We start from the raw sequence: 13767 nt of genomic DNA, 5'->3' as shown, positions 1-13767 counted from the left end.
CAACTGAGTGTCCGGACTAACTTACACGCAATTTAATTGTTGATTTTTATGATTCATAGATTTGAACTTTTTAATCCTTATAGTTGGCATGACTTGTTACATTCCAAATGTTCAGATTTGGTCATATGTTTTTCCTTTTGAATTTGTCTCGTTATAATCAATTGATCGAATTTGACAAAAACTTAACAGGAAAAATGCAAACAAAAATAGAGAAAAACAACCTTAAATTTAAACATAACATCTAATCAGCTACACAATTAATAAGAGAAACTCAATGCAGCATTTCGGGATTTCATTCCATTCATACATAGTCATTCTGACTTTAATTTTAATTGAGACCTCCACAAATTACGGTGGTATTTATTTTAAGAATTAGCCGAGCTACGCTAAGTTAACTCGGATATTTGATTTATCAAAAAATCCACTATTTACCTACATGGTAGAATTTTTATTTATCTTCTACTGTATACACGTGGAGTCCCCCTGTCAACGCAATTTGCAATTTTGCATTGCTGGCTTTTCAGCCACCGATTTGTTCGTTTTCTTTATACAGGTTCTTGAGAGAGAGAGAGAGAGATCAGTTCCAGTTCATTCAATCAACACACACTGATTGAGAGAAAAAACCCCACCCTTTTCTTTTCCTTTTCTTGCACTTCAATTATCTCCTTACCTTCTCCGTCCACTTTCCTCCACTTTCTTCACCTATTCGGTCCCCAAATATCACCCGCAAGAAAACCCATAAATATAGAAAGAAAGAGGCACCTGTCAAAACAAACAAAACCCACAATAGGTTTTGCCTGTATGGAAAAAAAGAGTGAGATTTGATGGATCTGTTGATCTAACTCTTCTATTCCACCACATGGGTTGCTGCTTTTCCTTCAGATCGCTGTCGTTTCCGTTTGGTCTGGTTCAGTAGCTTACCTCTAACTTCTCAAAACCTCCTAATCATACTGCAAGAGGTTTCCTTCTGGTATTGAAACCTCCTCATGTTTTTGTTTTCTTGAATTTTATGTTCTCGTTGTTGCTTTGTAGTTTTAGCTTTTGTGGTCTGTGGGCGACAAAGTGTATGATTCAAGTCGGTTGGGAAGGTAGATTTTTTTTTTGGTCAACCGGAAATGAGTTTGGAAGGTAGACTTGACCCCTTCAGTTAGCCGCTACATTTTGTTCTCTCTACTCCTATGTTTTCTTCATCTTCAAAATTCTAAGATTTTATAGGACACCGGTCATGTTAATAGGTAAATTATGGGGTTAGCGTTTGGACCCTTTTGTTTTACATAATTGGGGATTTAGTGTTTGGATCCTTTTGTTTTACATAATTGGGTTTAGTGTTTGGACCCTTTTGTTCCCACTTTTTCTTTTTGATCGCACCCTTTTGTTCCCACTTACTGATTTGTTGAGTTGATTGTACTGATAATCCATCTTTCATCACCTCTGTAATCCTATCATCCAAACTCTCGTAGGTGTTCTGCTAGGGAGGAGGCTTATGGCAGGTCTTTTTGTGGTTAGATTGATCCTTGCATCCATCCGGATGTATTTGGTGGTAGGTTTTGGTCTCGTTTTTTCTTTCTTGTTTTTATGTTTTGTGGTCAAATTCGAAGATTTAATACAATACAGGCCGGGATTGTTTTACTTTCCTAAGTACAACCAGAATTGGGTGTTAATTATTGGGCGCTTTTGTTCCCATTGAGCTGAATATAGCAAGAAAAGCACTATTGTTCATCATGTTTATAATCATTTCATTCAAACTTTTTGCTGGTATTGTAATACTGCTGATTTTAATATCTTGTTACAATGTTATTGAGGTTATGTGGGGAGATGCTTGTGTTTGGTCTTTTTCAGTTGGAATGCTCCTTGTATGCAATTCAGATGTAGAGGGGTAGAGCATCGGCGGTGGGTCTTGGCATCTGATTTTTCACAAAATTCTAAGATTGGTTTCGGATATGGGTCATGGTTACTTTCATTTCTGTAGTAGCAACAGAATTGGTTTAGTTTTTGGACCCTGTCATTGCCATTTACTAGGATTTTGAACTGAACGTATTAAGAAAAATTGTATTTTTTATCAGCTCTGTGATCTTATCATTAATTGTTGTTGCTGCTGCTGCCGTTAATTTTAACTTCTTTTTACTGTTTTATTCCGCTTGGGAGGAGACTTGTGATAGGTCATTTGTTTTTGGTTTGATTGATCCTTGCATACATCTCAGATAGGATGTATGGGCATCAACTTCCTTTCTTCAAATTTTATAGATTTGTTACGAAATTGGTCATTATTTTGCTTTCTTAAGTAGATACTGAAGTAGGTTTTGGTTTTGGGATGGTTTTGTTCCCCTATACAAATAGTGTCCTCATGTTGGGTTTTAGTGTTTGGACCCTTTGTTACCATTTACAGAATTCGTTTTAGTTTCTGGACCCATTGTTACCATTTACGGGGATTGTCCTTGTGTGGTGTTGTAGTTTTTGGACCCTTTGGTCTCATTCAGAGAATTTGGTTTTAGTTCTTGAACCCTCTTGTCCCAATTTAATGATATATTAAGCCGAATGTTCTAATAAAGGTACCATCTTTCAGCATATCTGTAATCGATCCATCCAAACTAGTCTTATTGCTGTCGTATTCTGCTAACTTAAACATCTTGTTACAGTGTGATTGATGTTCTTCTGGGGAGGAAGCTTGTTGTTGCCCTTTTTCGGTTGTAGTATTCCTTGCATCCATCTCGGATGTTTATTCATTGGTGTTAGGTCTTGATGAGATGAGGTATGTTATCAACTTTGATGAACTTTTTGAGGGCCTGCTTGTGGCCGTCATCGGACCGTCATGTGCACTCAAGTTCGGATATTGCCGGGAGACAAGATGGGCTTCTTTGGTACAAAGACTTAGGGCAGCACTTGAATGGTGAATTCTCAATGGCGGTTGTTCAGGCCAATTTTTTGCCCGAGGACCAGAGTCAAATTGAGTCAGGTTGCTTGAGCATGCAGGATTCCGGCCCACATGGAACCTTTGTTGGTATATACGATGGTCACGGCGGGCCTGAGACCTCACGCTTCATCAATGATCACCTTTTTCATCATCTAAAGCGTAAGAAACCCGTACCTGAGCAAACTAAAATGTAACTGGAGATTTTTTTGTTTACACCTATCCTGATTGACTACATATTTCAACAGTTATTATGACCAAGAGGTTCTCTGTTCATTTGCAGTTTTCAGCATCAGTTTTGCAGAATACTTCTGTGTTTTTCAAATATTACTCTCTCCGTCCCAAAAAGAATGACAATTTTTAAAATTCGTACCATTTTTCATCGCTTATATCTTTCAATCTATAATGTTTTTCATGAATTTGAAAACTTTGTATAATAGAACTAATCGAAAACTATCAAACAAGATCCATATTGCATATATTTTGAGATCCATATTGCATATATTTTGAGATCCATATTGAAAGATATAAGGAGTTGAAATTGACACGGATATCAAAAATTGACATTCAATTTGGGACGGAGGGAGTAATACGCATCATTTGCATGTGTGTTGTTGTGAGAGAAAGAAGGAAAGTGTATAGGGTGTTGTGTTAACTAATCCTAACACAATCAACTCTTATTTATATAATGGGAAATCATAACATAAGACTACATTAATCAATGTGGGACTAATAGCAATACTATATTCTAACACTCCCCCTCAAGCTGGAGACTTTCCAGCTTGTTACATATCAACCAACGAAACAATTACCTCAACTACTAACATCAATAACGAAAAACAACCAACTTGTTAAAAACAATGGAACAACTTTCAATAGCAACGACCAATGAACGATTCAACAAACACGAACGAAACGATTTCAATGACCAACCAACTTCAACGACTTCAACTTCAATGACTTCAACGACCAACGGATCAACGAACGAATTCAACGACTAACGAACAACGAACGAATTCAACGACTAACGAACAACGAACGAATTCAACGACCAACGAACTATGTCAACGACCAATGAATCAACGAAATAATTTCAATGACCAACAAAATCAATTTCAACTACCAACTTCAACGACCAACAACCACAAACTTCAATTACCAACCAACAACCACCAACTTAAACGAAATAGACGACAAAACAAGATATGTTACCACGCTCACCAAAAGCATGGCCAAAAAACCCGACCACGATACCCAACAATATTCAACTGTATGATTGTTGCCATTACAATAAGTGCAATGGCGAAGAAAACCACGACTACGATTGCGACTGACTTCACCCAGTATATGATCACCTCGACTAGAATCACGGCTAATATTAGGGCCTCCATAACCAGATCTACTACGATCATCTCTTCTGGACTTCCAAAAATCATGACCGAAGCTACGAGAGAAAGGACTACCCGAATCAGGAATTGAACTAGAAGCCATTCCAAATCAATCTCAACAATGCAACAACCAGCAGCTACTTCAACCATCAATGAACAAGACTAGAAACAGCAAAGTGAACCAAAATACCAACATGTAAGGGAGCAGACCATCGCGAGAGCAAACAACACAGCAGACCAAACAAAACCAGATCCGAGAACAAATCAGCTTCAGACCCAAAACGAAGTGGCTGGAAAAGAACTGACGAAGGGTTTCGAGGCCTATTGGTAAGTGGGTTAGGGTTTTGGAGATCAGACTGAGAGTGGAGGGATTTCTGGCACCGTTCATGACTGTGAGCACTGTTCATGACTACTGTTCATATCAACGAACACTGTTCACTATGACTATGGTGATGGATATTCAGGTTAGGGTTTGAGGCGCTGCTGGTCAATAAGGCAGCGGTGGCTAGCTATGGTGGTGACTAAGTATGGCGGCTAGGGGTGGTCTCTATCGTGGGGTTAGGGATTCAATGAGATTTTAGGATTAGGTTAAGAACCCGCTCTGATACCATTTTGTGAGAGAAAGAAGGAAAAGTGTATAGGGTGTTTTGTTAACTAACCCTAACACAATCAACTCTTATTTATGTAATGGGAAATCATAACATAAGACTACATTAACCAATGTGGTACTAATTGCAATACTATATTCTAACAGCATTCACATTTTTTATTACAGGAAATGGCTTTGAATAATATGAAAATGAGGTTCTATTCCAAACAAAGGAAAGAAAAAGAAAACAACTTAAAACCCCTCAACCAAATAAGTTTCTGAGAAATTAGTTCTAAAAATTGTAACAGGCTCCTCTTATTCGAATCCCTATTTTCTTAATAGGAAGAACATGTTCTAATAATCATTGATTGGGCTTGAGTTTTAATTCCTTATTATGGTTCGGTTCCATTGGTGTTTGGCAGGGTTTACATATGAGCTAAAGTCTATGTCAGTGGATGTGATACGGAAAGCATTTCAAGCGACAGAAGAAGGGTTTCTCTCAATCGTTACTAAACAGTGGCCTACAAAACCCCAGATCGCAGCTGTTGGTTCTTGCTGCCTCATTGCGGTGATCTGTGATGGGACCCTTTACATTGCCAACCTGGGCGATTCTCGAGCAGTTTTAGGGAGGCTTGTCAAGGCAACCGAAGAGGTTCGTGCCATCCAGCTATCAACAGAGCATAATGCTAGTATAGAGTCCGTAAGGCAGGAGTTGCATTCTCAGCATCCGGATGACTCACATATTGTACTTTTGAAGCATGGTGTATGGCGCGTAAAGGGTCTGATACAGGTAAGTTTTTTTGCATAAGTAACGAAAATCGCTTGTTAAATTGACTTAGGGCCTGCTTTCTTTTGTCATTCTTGGTAATGTATAGTATTATTTTGGTTTCAGGGTGCGAATTTTCTCATAATCATAGGTTTTGAGTAAGACTTGAAGCATTTAATATTCTCGACTCTGTAAGAGTGTAATTTCCTTGTCATAGACTCATAGTTGGGGCAGTTGTGTATCATTTCATCGGGCTGTCATGCTTGACATCATCATATGCCTAACTAAGAGAATGAAGCATTAATCTCATGATAGTACCATAGTTTAACTGCCTTATCTTAGTGGGTGCAGTTTCAAAATTTTGTAGCTATTATCTAGAATCACCTCATTTTAATCTATGCCAAAGGAGTTCCATGTGTATTCATATATGTACCTACAGTAGTTAGGTATTCGTATGTGTGCTTTTATTAGTGTCTCTATCCTCTAGTATCAATCTCAAGCAGGCTATCAGTGTATCTAAATTCTAATAGACAAGATTGTGTAGCATCTGCTGATAGGATTCAGCTCTGCACCTCATAATGTGATATTATGACATTTGAAATGTTTGTTTTGCTTTTGAGGAATTGCATTGTCCCGGGTTTTAGGAAGAATGGATTATATCCCCTGCAGGCCGTGGCACTCTTTACATTTTCTTAATCAGCTTGTGGGATATATTTTGCCGTTTGCACTCTCTTTTTTCCTCAAGTCTAAATGTATTGTACATATGTAAATTGTGTGGTCTCCAACTTTTCAGGGTTTGCCTTGTCAGCTTTTCTAATTTTTCGTGTACCGTTGATGCATTTTAGTTGCTTTCATCTAGTTCCAATGTGGTGTTTCTGTATTGTTCTTTATATTATCTTTATGATAAGTGAGGTCAACTTTAACGGAATACATGTTAGTTCACAATGTTTATGGCGACATTGTTGTATTATCTTATTTTGGGATTTCCATGTTGTAGATTTCTAGATCTATTGGTGACTTTTACCTCAAAAGGGCGGAATTCAACAAGCCGCCTTTGTATGCAAAGTATCGCCTTCGTGAACCTTTCAGACGGCCGATATTGAGCTCTGAACCATCAATTTCTGTGCATGAACTCCGGCCAGATGATCAATTTCTCATATTTGCGTCTGATGGGTTGTGGGAGCACCTTAGCAATCAGGAAGCAGTAGATATAGTACAAAATCACCCTCACATCGTAAGTTTATTATCTGCACACTGCATATTTGTTTCTTCTGTAAAGTAGCTAAGTTCTTTGTTCTTGGACCATACCTAATGCATTTTCAAACCATTTGGGTCTTCATTATTATCATTAATCACCGTTATTGGTCTCGTAGCCTATATTGTGGAGGTTGAAGAAAGGTTATCATGCTGTTTCTTTTTATATGCCTTGGCCAAGATATTGCTAAAATATGATGCTCCACATGCCTTGTGCATATGAGCAAACTAGGTTATGACCATTACACAATCCCCAGCAACTTTGTTATTACATTTTTGAAAGTCAATTTGTTATTCATTTTCTGAACAAGGCTTTTGAAAACTGGGCGTTCTGTAACTATCATTGATTTTTGATAACTCGGTATCTAGCCCATTGTACCGTCTAATCCTAGGAACCAATCCCATTGTCCACTAGCGGGTGGCCCAATGAAACCCAGGCTGTAACCATCATTGATGATGTCCTTAACGCATGTTAGTGTGTTCACATGTGCCATTAACTAGTTTGTTGAAGTTGTTGTGGCGTGATGATATATCCTATTGACAATAGCTTTAGCCTTTAAGCAATTCATTCACTTTTTCATTGTCTTGTGCTATGAATGCATTGATGGTAACTAGCAAATATGCTCCTTAAATTAAGCTCCTATATTGTGACATGATCTTGATGAGGGGAGGGCAACTGGGGTTTAGTACAACAACAACATAACATAACCCATCTAGTCCCCAATCATGGGGGGTATGGGCGGGGATGATTGGAGACAGACCTAACCTTTGGCAATATATGCACAAAGTGGCTGCTCTCAGAATACCACTAAAACAGTGGCCCCCCTAAACCTCCAAGAACCGAGGAGCTACAATGACGTTTTATTGCGGGAAAAAAATTGAGGAGAACCCTATTGGTTTCCAGTACTACAAGGGTGTTCGGTTTCACTTTCCAGGTTTTTAGCTTGTCAACCTCTTAAGCATAAAAAGCTCGAAATAAAAGCTCAGAAATAACTGTCAATAACACATCCAATTTTTAGATTCCAATAGGTAGATTCAATTTTTTAAAGTGGAAACAAGCAGGAGCTAACATTTTTGTTCACGCAGGGAAGTGCCCGAAGACTGGTAAAAGCTGCATTGCAGGAAGCAGCAAAGAAAAGAGAAATGAGATACTCCGATTTGAAGAAGATTGAGCGTGGGATCCGTCGGCATTTCCATGATGACATAACGGTCGTAGTTCTATTTCTTGATTCAAATCTTGTGAGTAGAGCCAGCTCCATCAAAGGCCCTACCTTATCATTGAGAGGGGGAGGCATAAAGCTAACTGCAAAAGTTTAAGCGCTTTGTTTAACGCCCAAGGAACTTGGTACCACTTTATGTACTCGATTTTTTCCTCTTAAATTTCCTGTCATTCAGTTTTGGCGGCAGATTGCCTGGGGTTTCTATAGGGGGGATCACCGAGAGCCCATCATCCGCTCATTGTGTAAGATCCGCTGAGTGCGTCATCAAAAAAATTAGGTTAATCAGGCATTAGTAGCCACATAATCAAGATACATTTGTTTTGCAGAGAATGTCCAATTATGTTGTTACAGATGTGATCAAGTTGATTCTCACAATGATCTACTCAGCGGACCCAATATGATGGGCTCTTGGTACTACTGCACCAAAGGAATCCCGGGTTCCAGATTATAGAAGGGTAAGAGAAGATTATTGCTCGAATTAATTCTTTAATGTGCAATTTTACTTTTAACCTGGGCCAGATATACTTTCATCAATAGAAAGCTTAAAAGTTTTGATCCTAGAAATGTGTTGTGTTCTTCACTATTTTTGCTTCTTCTCCCTGAGGGCTTTTGTTATGTAAATTATGTGAAATTACAATCCTAGAAATCAAAACTTGTATTCTTGTTGCAATAGTAGCTCTATAATTTGTGGATTTTCATTGTGCTGTTATGACCTTGCAATTTGATTGTTCATCAACTTTCACGTATCCCATTTTCAATCGAAGCTTTCTTTTTCGGAGGAATTAGAATCCCAAGTCTTTCTATTTGATTCTTGGTAAAGTTCATAAAGATCGTCATCAACAGGTTATATGTATCAAATGAACAACTTGAATTGTTATATGGAGTTTGCGTCACACGGTTTCGGGATCTTGGTTCCTCCCACTGTGATATTTCTCTATTAATATTTGCCTAATCGTATTGGCCTTGCAACAAAAATTCCTTGTTTTCTGGATGAGATTATGCTGCTAGACTGTTCTTGATTCCTGTATACACTGAATGTAGTACAAAATCCAGAGATGTCAAAATTCGCATCACTCGTACTGATATTTGTATTAAAGAATCAAATTCCCAGATATTTTGGTGATATATCCTCTTTTGAAAAAATTGACTCTTCTGGTGGGGTCCCATTTGGGATGGACTATCTCCCTGACTCCCTGATCATGCAGGCATTTATAACAAGATTCCAATCTATCCTTTGCCCTTGTTCCTCAATCAATGCAAACAGACGGTACCCTACCTGCAATGTGGCCCTACCTTCCGAATTCATAATTCTTTTTTTTTCTTAAGCATATCTCTAACTATTCTCTTTTCAAGTCCGGTTAAAAAGTCATTCACAGCGGAATAAAAAAAATTACAAAAAAAATACTTTCTTACTGCTTTACTCCCAAAATAGTACCAAGGTTTATTGTTTGTGTTGTTTAAGAAGCGAATCCACCAACCTATCAGACTAACCCTTACTTTCTTGCAACCTGACTCTCAGTTCGAACCAAGGTCAATTGTTTGGGTCGTCTAAGAAGCAAACCCACTAATCTACCAGACTGACCCTTTGGGAACATTTTAAAAAATGCGTTTGTTTATTCATTTTCTTCTTTACCCAACCAAACAAGAGCAAAAAAATTGTACTCAAGTGGTGGTGATCGAGGCTGCAACAAACAAGGGGAGGCTAAACCAAACCAGGAATATTGTTGGCAAAAACACAAAAGGGGTGATCTATATATACTAAAATATACTATATGCACCGTAAGGAATAAGGATTCTCCTACATCATCTAGAAGAGTAGGGTTCAACTCTTACTAGGGACAAGGGGAATGAGCAAAACAAGTGAAATAAGTAAAGATTTGAGCAAAAATGTAAAATAAGTAAATTAGCGGCGGAAAACAAAACAAAAAAGAAGAAATTAAAATTCAAGTGAAGAAAAAAAAAAAAGAAATTCAAAGAGAGATGAAGCGATCAGAAAATAAGAAACCAAATTCAGGTACGCAAAATTTTTATACAGAATGGTGATGAAGTACAATGACCCAGCTCATGATACATTGCACTCGAGCTAATTACAAGATGCTGCCAGGAGAAAAGGTAGAACCTAGTGTTTTACTAACATAACAAAGAAATCCTACGCTAAGATCGATGAAAAGAACTCTTTCTGTCATGTAGTAATTTACATTATGTAAAAGCTACAGATCCCTTCTGCATAATGGGCAAGAGCCATGTCTTACCAGCCACTTATCAATGCAAGGTAGGTGAAACATGTGATGGCAATGAGGCAAACTTCTGACAGTCTCTCCAAGCTGAAAGTCCTGAAAACATGAATTACCAAAATGCAGATTAGACAAGTTTCCTCCAAAGCAATCTGGCTTGTGCAGGGCTGTGAAAATCGGCATGAAGGACACGATGTGTGGCTACAAAACTCAGGAAACAAAACCCGAATTGTTCGTAAAAAATAAGTCATGCTGTTGAAATTGGGTGAAGAACCAAAAAAGGCATAATTTTTCCAGCGCTTTGACCGGTAGCGAAAATAAGCTGAACTGGCATAAAAATACTACAGAAGTTGAGAACTCTAACCGGAGCAGTTTATGTTTTTGTTCTTTTGTTCTTGAGAATTGGCGTTACAAAACTTCAAAGAGAGGGTACGAAAGGGTTCTTATTCCTTATGCATAACTACAGAATTAGGGGTCCCTTGATGATTTCCATAACGGCATTGGTTAACAGATGATTGTACATTCCATACTGCACACTTTCATGCAGAATGTATGATCGATCATCTTAACCATGCCAACTAACAACCTGATGGCACTTGTAAACAGAAACTGGCAATTACGGGTTAGAAAAAATATACACCTGAAGGCACACTGAGCAGCAGGCTTTCTCCCCAGAAGCATCCACATTGTTTTTGCTAGTAATTTTGATCTTCGGGATCTTTTCGACCAAAGCTCCGGGCAAACCCTTGGATCCCCCAACATCAAAGATATTGGTAACCTCCTCAAAGCTTGGTTCAACAGCACCCATCTGATTAAACACATGGAGATTTCAGATAACGAAATTTTGCAACTTCTGCAAATTGTAGATATCTAAGCTGAGGGCAATTGTGTTGGAAAGTACCTGACTTTGCACGGCACTTAGCATTGCCGGACCAATCCTTTCACGAACTAGTCTACCACTTAAAAGGCTGACAATAACATCAATCTGGACAATTGAAAAGATTCATCAAGTGGTACAAAGTCAATATTTGCCACAAAATCTGGAAAATCTCAAATGAATGAACGTAGGCTCCATTTGAATGAAGGTATATTACGAATGATGGGTTTCTATCCATTCCAATAGAAAAAGTAACAGTATAGCCATAGGTGACTTGTTTAACTAAAGTGGAAGATGCGGATAAGATGTACAAAGAGATATATTTTGTGGGCAGTGACGTTGTAAGCTACAATCCCTAATCCTTAACATAATGCAATCCCAAGTGATAAAACTTCCAAATTCAATGTGAAGTCCAGACATAATGCATCACATTCAACTCCGAGCTATTATCATTGAATAACAAATGTCAAATCTATTAATCTGAAATCCATATTAATCTAAAGGGAGCCTTGTAGACTAAAATTAGGACGCATAATCAAAGGGCCTAGCTGATAGATGGTTTACCAAGTATAGCAGACACCCAATTCCAGATTCATCATTTTGCCAGAGGACAAGTGAAGATTCGAAAACCTCGATAGAGAAAACAGCTCCAGAGATGGCTCCAACGGCAGCCCCACGTACGAATCCACTTTCTGTCTCTTGGCCTATCAAAGCTCCGGTCATTGCTCCTAACAAGGTACCCACTGTAGACAACAAGGGAAGTCCTTCTATTAGCTAACAGCCTTGGACCAAAAAATAAAGGGCTAATGTACACAATTAACACAGCCCATAAATTCCAAGTTCTAAGAAGTCAAATATTCCTGTGATTTCTGCCTTACAAGAATAGTTGAATTAACAGAATTGACAATTGACAATAAACCCTACCCCTTAGGAGGACTCTTTCAACATCACAACTCAAAATCCACCCAAACAATGACAGCTACATCTTTTGAATCATGAAAAAAACATCTTATTTCTCCACAAAATTTTACAAATAAAGTGCATTCCTATTCTTAAATTTGAATGACAAAATCCAGAATATCGCGTTCTCGAGAACCCCTTCAACATCACAATCAAATCCAACAAGATGATGAAAACTGCTACATTTTTGAAACCCACAAAAATAGTTCCTTTTTCAGCAAATTTGAGCAGAATATAATTCCAGATCGAGCAACACCTGACCAAAATAATCAAAACGCTAACAATTTTACATAAGTGGTGGTAAGGATTAATAAAGAATACAACCCAATTCCAATATTTACAAACCCAGGTCCCAAACACGAAAAAAAAAAAAAAAAAACAGAAAATTTGGCAATAAAACCAGACCCTTTGTAGAAATCTTTCAATCCAACAACACAATAACAGCTAGAGATTAAAAAACTGAAAAAGTAATATAATCTTTAGAAAAAATTTCACACAATGTCCTTAATTGAACAACACCTGACCCAAATCATCAAACCCCAATGCATTTAACCAAAGAAGGATGATTAGAGTCAATGATTGAAGAAGATAACACAACCCAATTCCAATATATTGAAAACCCAGGTCAGAAAACAAGAAACAGATACCTATAAGAAATACGCATCTGATAATTTCAAAAAAAAAACAAAAACAAAACAGAACTACAAAAGAATTGACAGAATCTATACGAACCTAAAGCGAAGAAGAAGGTGAATATGGCAGAGAAAACGTTCCCAATCACAGCAGAGAGAGCAAATCTGAAGAATTCCTTAGCCTTATCAACCAAGGAAAATGGATTTGTTGGTGATGATGAAGAAGAAGAAGGGAGAGAATGAGATGGGTATCCAATAACATCCATGGATTATCCGGCAAATTTAAAATCTAATCGAAAAGATCCTTCAAAGGGGTGGTTCTTGAATTGATCCAAAGATTGGGTCTTGTTGAAGGGAAAATAAAATATCAGATTTTTGTGTGTACTTTTTTTTATATAACCAAACACGCATTATGGTGGATATATATGCAAAGTGAGAAGTGAGGAGAGACTTGTGTATGCTTAGTCGTTAAGAGAAGGTGATGAGAAAAGGGTAAGAAACCACATAAATGAACCAAACTCGCATTTATATCGCTCTCTCTCTCTCTCCTATAACAAAATGGGTTTTCTCGGGAAGAAGAGTGGGCCGCTTCTGTTTGACAAATCAGAGGCGCAGTCTAAACAAATTCTCACAAGAAAATTTTCCTGGGATATGTATAACACGACGTGTATAACACGACGTGTTTTCCCCCATAAAATGGTTTCACTTTCAGTCCTCGCATTACTCGTAAATTACGCAATTGATCACTTTTGAATTTTTGATCAGTGCTACAGTCACCGACCCCAAGGTCGGTGACCGGCCACCGACCGCGTGTGGGGTTCACTCCGAACCCCGCACGAATGATCCGAGCCGCTCAATAATTAAAAAAAAAAAACCCGAGTGGGCTGCATGAGAAATAAGCTCAATCCGATGTGTGTACGTGCTCATTCCAAACTTTCA

The 13767-nt window shown here is 38.0% G+C and overlaps 2 protein-coding genes across 5 annotated transcripts; one reads left to right on the top strand and one right to left on the bottom strand.

Annotated features, from left to right (window-relative positions):
• Positions 1-531: 531 nt before the first annotated feature.
• LOC131299099 (probable protein phosphatase 2C 46) lies at positions 532-8823 on the top strand. 4 transcript variants are annotated; one of them, XM_058324667.1, is made up of 6 exons: positions 532-970; positions 2637-3070; positions 5308-5675; positions 6649-6885; positions 7992-8250; positions 8452-8823. In XM_058324667.1, the coding sequence occupies exons 2-5, from the start codon at positions 2752-2754 to the stop codon at positions 8220-8222; spliced, it is 1155 nt and encodes a 384-aa protein (XP_058180650.1). In that variant the 5' UTR covers positions 532-970; positions 2637-2751; the 3' UTR covers positions 8223-8250; positions 8452-8823. The 4 variants fall into 4 exon arrangements, 3 of the variants coding, with proteins under 3 accessions (XP_058180650.1, XP_058180651.1, XP_058180649.1); XR_009190617.1 differs by having other exon boundaries at positions 533-970; positions 7992-8367; XM_058324668.1 differs by adding an exon at positions 1461-1540 and having other exon boundaries at positions 533-970; positions 7992-8823.
• Positions 8824-10122: 1299 nt separating this feature from the next.
• LOC131299100 (NEP1-interacting protein 1-like) lies at positions 10123-13457 on the bottom strand. Its single transcript, XM_058324669.1, has 5 exons — positions 12929-13457; positions 11801-11979; positions 11261-11344; positions 11000-11167; positions 10123-10458 (listed from the first exon to the last, which is right to left on the bottom strand). The coding sequence occupies exons 1-5, from the start codon at positions 13092-13094 to the stop codon at positions 10336-10338; spliced, it is 720 nt and encodes a 239-aa protein (XP_058180652.1). The 5' UTR covers positions 13095-13457; the 3' UTR covers positions 10123-10335.
• Positions 13458-13767: the final 310 nt, after the last annotated feature.

Source organism: Rhododendron vialii, chromosome 8a (genome assembly GCF_030253575.1).
Source record: "Rhododendron vialii isolate Sample 1 chromosome 8a, ASM3025357v1".
In the NCBI taxonomy this organism is placed as follows: Eukaryota; Viridiplantae; Streptophyta; class Magnoliopsida; order Ericales; family Ericaceae; genus Rhododendron; species Rhododendron vialii.
Note: the sequence above shows the minus strand (reverse complement) of the source record. Positions and strands in the feature narration are given on the sequence as shown.

Bases quoted from the DNA above. Each gene is read 5' to 3' on its own strand.
- LOC131299100 (XM_058324669.1), bottom strand. From the start codon at position 13,094: ATGGATGTTATTGGATACCCATCTCATTCTCTCCCTTCTTCTTCTTCA. The intron at 11,168-11,260 runs GTACTTTCCAAC...GTGTTTAATCAG, and splicing joins TAAGTGCCGTGCAAAGTCAG to ATGGGTGCTGTTGAACCAAG. The intron at 10,459-10,999 runs GTGTATATTTTT...TCATGTTTTCAG, and splicing joins GCTGCTCAGTGTGCCTTCAG to GACTTTCAGCTTGGAGAGAC.
- LOC131299099 (XM_058324667.1), top strand. From the start codon at position 2,752: ATGTTATCAACTTTGATGAACTTTTTGAGGGCCTGCTTGTGGCCGTCA. The intron at 5,676-6,648 runs GTAAGTTTTTTT...TCCATGTTGTAG, and splicing joins GCGTAAAGGGTCTGATACAG to ATTTCTAGATCTATTGGTGA. The intron at 6,886-7,991 runs GTAAGTTTATTA...TTGTTCACGCAG, and splicing joins TACAAAATCACCCTCACATC to GGAAGTGCCCGAAGACTGGT.